At 38.3% G+C, this 4,042-nt stretch overlaps 1 protein-coding gene across 1 annotated transcript in view; it reads right to left on the bottom strand.

Moving 5' to 3' along the window:
- LOC114892136 (protocadherin beta-3-like) overlaps positions 1 to 4,042 on the bottom strand; it is a 6,018-nt gene that overhangs the window by 610 nt on the left and 1,366 nt on the right. The window contains exons 2-3 of the mRNA XM_029216819.1: positions 2,586 to 2,648; positions 1 to 1,298 (exon numbers count right to left, since the gene is read on the bottom strand). The exon at positions 1 to 1,298 is cut by the window's left edge and continues 610 nt beyond it. Of these exons, the coding sequence (XP_029072652.1) occupies positions 1 to 1,298; positions 2,586 to 2,648 (1,361 nt within the window). The remainder of the gene's footprint in view (positions 1,299 to 2,585; positions 2,649 to 4,042) is intronic.

Raw genomic sequence — 4,042 nt, 5'->3', positions numbered from 1 at the left:
GGGTTCCCATATCTGTGACGGTGATGGTGATGTTGTACTCGGCTCTGCTCTCTCTGTCCAGCGCTCCTTCTGTTACCAAGGTGTAGAAATTTTCTACAGAAATTTTCAGAAGGAATGGGAGATGGTCTTGGATGTAACACATCATTTTGCCATTGTCCCCGGCGTCTGGATCTGAAATTCCGAAAATAGCGACCACAGTGTCAGGGGTGTTTTCTGGGATATCATTCATGAGTAATGACATGGTCAATTCAGGGGCGTTGTCGTTTATATCCGTCACTTCTATGGCTACAGTGCATTTTCCTGAAAGACCCCCGCCGTCTGAGGCCTCAATTTCCATACGGTAAGATCGAATTTCCTCAAAATCCAACATTTTTTTTAATCGAATATCCCCCGTTACTGTGTTGATTTCAAAGGCCTGAATGACTTGATTTGATGATTGGAAAAATGAGTAGGAGAGCTCTCCGTGGGTCCCAGCATCCAAATCTCTGGCAGAGACAGTGATGACAAGGGAGCCTATAGGGCTGTTCTCTGGGATCTGCACCTCGTAGAGCTGCCGAGCAAATTCAGGGGCGTTGTCATTTATGTCCAGGACCATGATGAGAATCTGGGAAGTCCCAGTCTTTGGCGGTGACCCACCATCCAGCGCCGTGAGGGTTAACCTGAGCTCTGGCTGCTCCTCACGGTCCAGCTCTTTGGCCAGCACCAGCTCCGGGTATTTCCTGCCGTCGCTGCGATTTCGAGTGAAAAGGTGGAAATGGAAGTTGGTGCTAATTGTGTAGTTCTGAACTGTGTTACTGCCCACATCTAAATCTTGAGCTATTTTCAAAGGAAATGCGGCTCCTGTATGGCTACTTTCTGAGATTTTCAGTAGGATTTCATTTTCCAGGAACTCAGGGGCATGGTCATTTACATCTTGGAGCTGTAATTCACCTTGAATAAACTGCACCGGGTTTTTCAGTAACACCTGGAAATGCAGTATACATGGATCCATGTCACCGCACAACTCTTCCCGGTCCAGTTTTTCTTTTAGGAGCAAATTCCCACTTTTGTGCTCGACTTGCAAATGCTGTTTATTCCCTTTGGAAAGAATCCGGGCGCCCCGCGAGGCCAGCTCTCCTAAGCCCAACCCCAGATCTTTTGCTAGGTTGGCCACAAATGAGCCGCTGTGTCTCTCTTCTAGAACGGAATACTTAATGACCGCACCACCCACCTCCCACAATAGTAATAGAATAATAATGGCAGTCACTTGCCTTTTTTGCGTCGCTTTGGGTAGCGGCGTCTCCATGGTTCCTCCGGGTCTAAAAGATGCAGTATTTAATCACAAAATAATTGTTTTGCAGCCAACTCTGCTATCTTGGTTCAGTAATCTTGAGTTAGCTCTTAACGTTGACAGGGGGATAGCCGCCTCTCTGAAATCTTCTTTACCCATCAGTGTAAACGTTTCTTTTGTGAGCTGCCAGAAACGGATCGGTTTTTATGGAGTCTGGGAGCATGCAGCGACAGTTTTTCACTTTCTTAACCTGCAGCGCCACCAAGCGTTCTGCTTCACAACTTCAGGTAGTCTTTATTTCAAAGAGTAATGTAATAATAGCTAAACTGCATTGAACACCTTTTGGGTCATAGAGTGTTATAAACTCCTTTCCCCCTCACCTGTGATGCAGTTCTGTTCAAGTATCTAACAACAGTTGTGAGAGCAAAGTAATAACTATTTATCTATATATTCATATTCTCTATAAAGGTACAAGTTCAGTAGACAAAACTGGGCTCAAGATAATTTTATTTATTTATTTAATAAGTATTTCTCTGTGCAGGAATTTTTCTAGCTTCTCAGGATAAAGCGGTAAATTAAACACAAAAATTCTTGCTCTCGGGAGCTTACATTCTATTACAAAAATACTAATTTGTTCTATCGTGTTAGAAGAAGTTATAAAATTTTAAATCCAGTTTCTACTCCCAGTCAAATTGCAGTGTGCCTGTAACTTCTGAAAAATGTGATTTCTTTTCAGTCTCTGTATACATAACCTTGGGAAATTTTTTTTCCTTCATAAACTCATTGTGTGCATAGCTCACTAAAGTTGAGACGAAATGCCCATTTGTTTTATTGGAAATCAGTAAGTTCTGAATTCAGGCAATGTCTTTCTGCAAACATGAAGAAGGCAATAAAGCCAATGAAGTCAAACATATACTTTCTAGGGAAGGGCCTATCCCAGTGTACACCCTCTGGGACTGTGCAGATGGGGTTACTGAAAAAATCCACTGCAACAAGTAAAGCCATGTGGTTGGAGTAAGAATAGCAGAAGAAGCAGTTCCCCCAAAGAAGAATGGAGGAGGAGAGGGGAAATATCTGGGAATACAAAACAGTAAGGGTTTCCTACACTCATTGAATTGATCAGTAATCATCCCTGACAAAAGAGCCATGATAGTTCATTTATTTGGACACAGAACACAGCTAAATATAATTTAGTTAAGCCCAGTTCCATTTTAATTAAGGATAAAAAGAAAATATTCACTCAATTGTCACTGCCAGACTTTGACGGGACCTTGTAAAGAGGGATATTTCATAAAATACTACAAATATAACCAACAAAAATAAAATCAAATATGGGTTCAACTGTGAAAGTAAATGATTTGTGGTTAATAAAGATAAATGGTGCATACACAGCGCTGGAAGGGAAAATCTGACATTAGCTAGTAACCTGATGCTCATAACTTACTTAGGGCTTGGCAGGTATCACACATATAGAAGGAGGAGGAGTTTGAAAAGTATAATTTGGATTTTACCAAAAGTACCTCTGAACTTGCAAACTGTTAGACAAAGACAAGGAGATAAAATGTACTCTCAAGCACTTTATATTCTGTAATAGAGATTAGGGTGAACAAGGATGTTTTCTGTTTAGAAGGAAAGTTAAAACAGTGATATTTAATAATTTCACTTATTGGCAAGGATACTATATTGTAAAGAGAATATATTAGTATTACTAATTCCTTGAAAGTTATTTTTTTAATTCACTATTGGTATGTTAATAACATTTAGCAAATATTTATTAAGCATTTATAATTGGCTTGGTGTTGTTTTAAAAAGGCCAGCATATTCTTACATGAAGCTCACAAACTAATTTAATGTGTTGACAATTTTGTTAAGTCTATATTCATAGAAAATATGTATTGACTATTGTGGTATACTGAAATACACATAAATATGAATGGCTATTTTAGCATTTAGTCATCTTTAGTGTTTATCTTTAGTTTTCCACACTTTAGTTACCCTAAACTTATACTGGGAATACAAAACAGTAAGTGTTCCCTACACTCATTGAATTGATTGGTAATCATCCCTGACAAAAGAGCCATGATAGTTCACTTATTTGGACACAGAACACAGCTAAATATAATTTAGTTAAGCCCAGTTCCATTTTAAATAATATCAAATACATTCAATAATATCAATCACATTAAAATTTTAAATATCTGATTAAATAATATTAAATACATTAAAACTTTTTCCCTACATAGCAGTAGTGATGACAATTGTCACCACTACTTAGAAATACAATCTTGAGGATTTTGGAATATAATTTTTGTAAAAAGGATAGATTATTCAATTTAAAAATTTTTAAATAATGCAAATAAAAATTTACTTTTGTTCAAATTTTCGAATATACTTGAGAGTAATTTTTAAAAACTACTAACGATAATATAGGGAAAATACTGTGCATACCCAGTACCTAATTTTTTAAAATTTCACCCTAAGGAACAGTAATAAAATAATCAGGAAAACGGACCGTCAATAATATGCATTAATAACATGTAGGTTTAACTTAAAAGAGATTTCTAACTTATTAAGTAGGGTTTAATAGAATAATCCGATACTTAACTGAACAGGAAACTATTCCGAACGGTGGGGTTTTCCTCCATTTCCCTCCTAGTGCCCTGGGGAGGGAAGTTAGGGTGAATAGGTTTCAGAAACTTGAACTCGCTGGTCCCAGGGCCTCCCATCAGACACACCTCGTACTGGTAGCTCTGGGACAGGGTCCCCGTGCCG

This window comes from Monodon monoceros, unplaced genomic scaffold (genome assembly GCF_005190385.1).
Source record: "Monodon monoceros isolate NGI ecotype Baffin Bay Population unplaced genomic scaffold, NGI_Narwhal_1 Super_Scaffold_12, whole genome shotgun sequence".
Classification (NCBI taxonomy): domain Eukaryota; kingdom Metazoa; phylum Chordata; class Mammalia; order Artiodactyla; family Monodontidae; genus Monodon; species Monodon monoceros.
The sequence above is the reverse complement of the archived record's forward strand: the minus strand, read 5'-3'. Positions and strand labels throughout refer to the sequence as shown.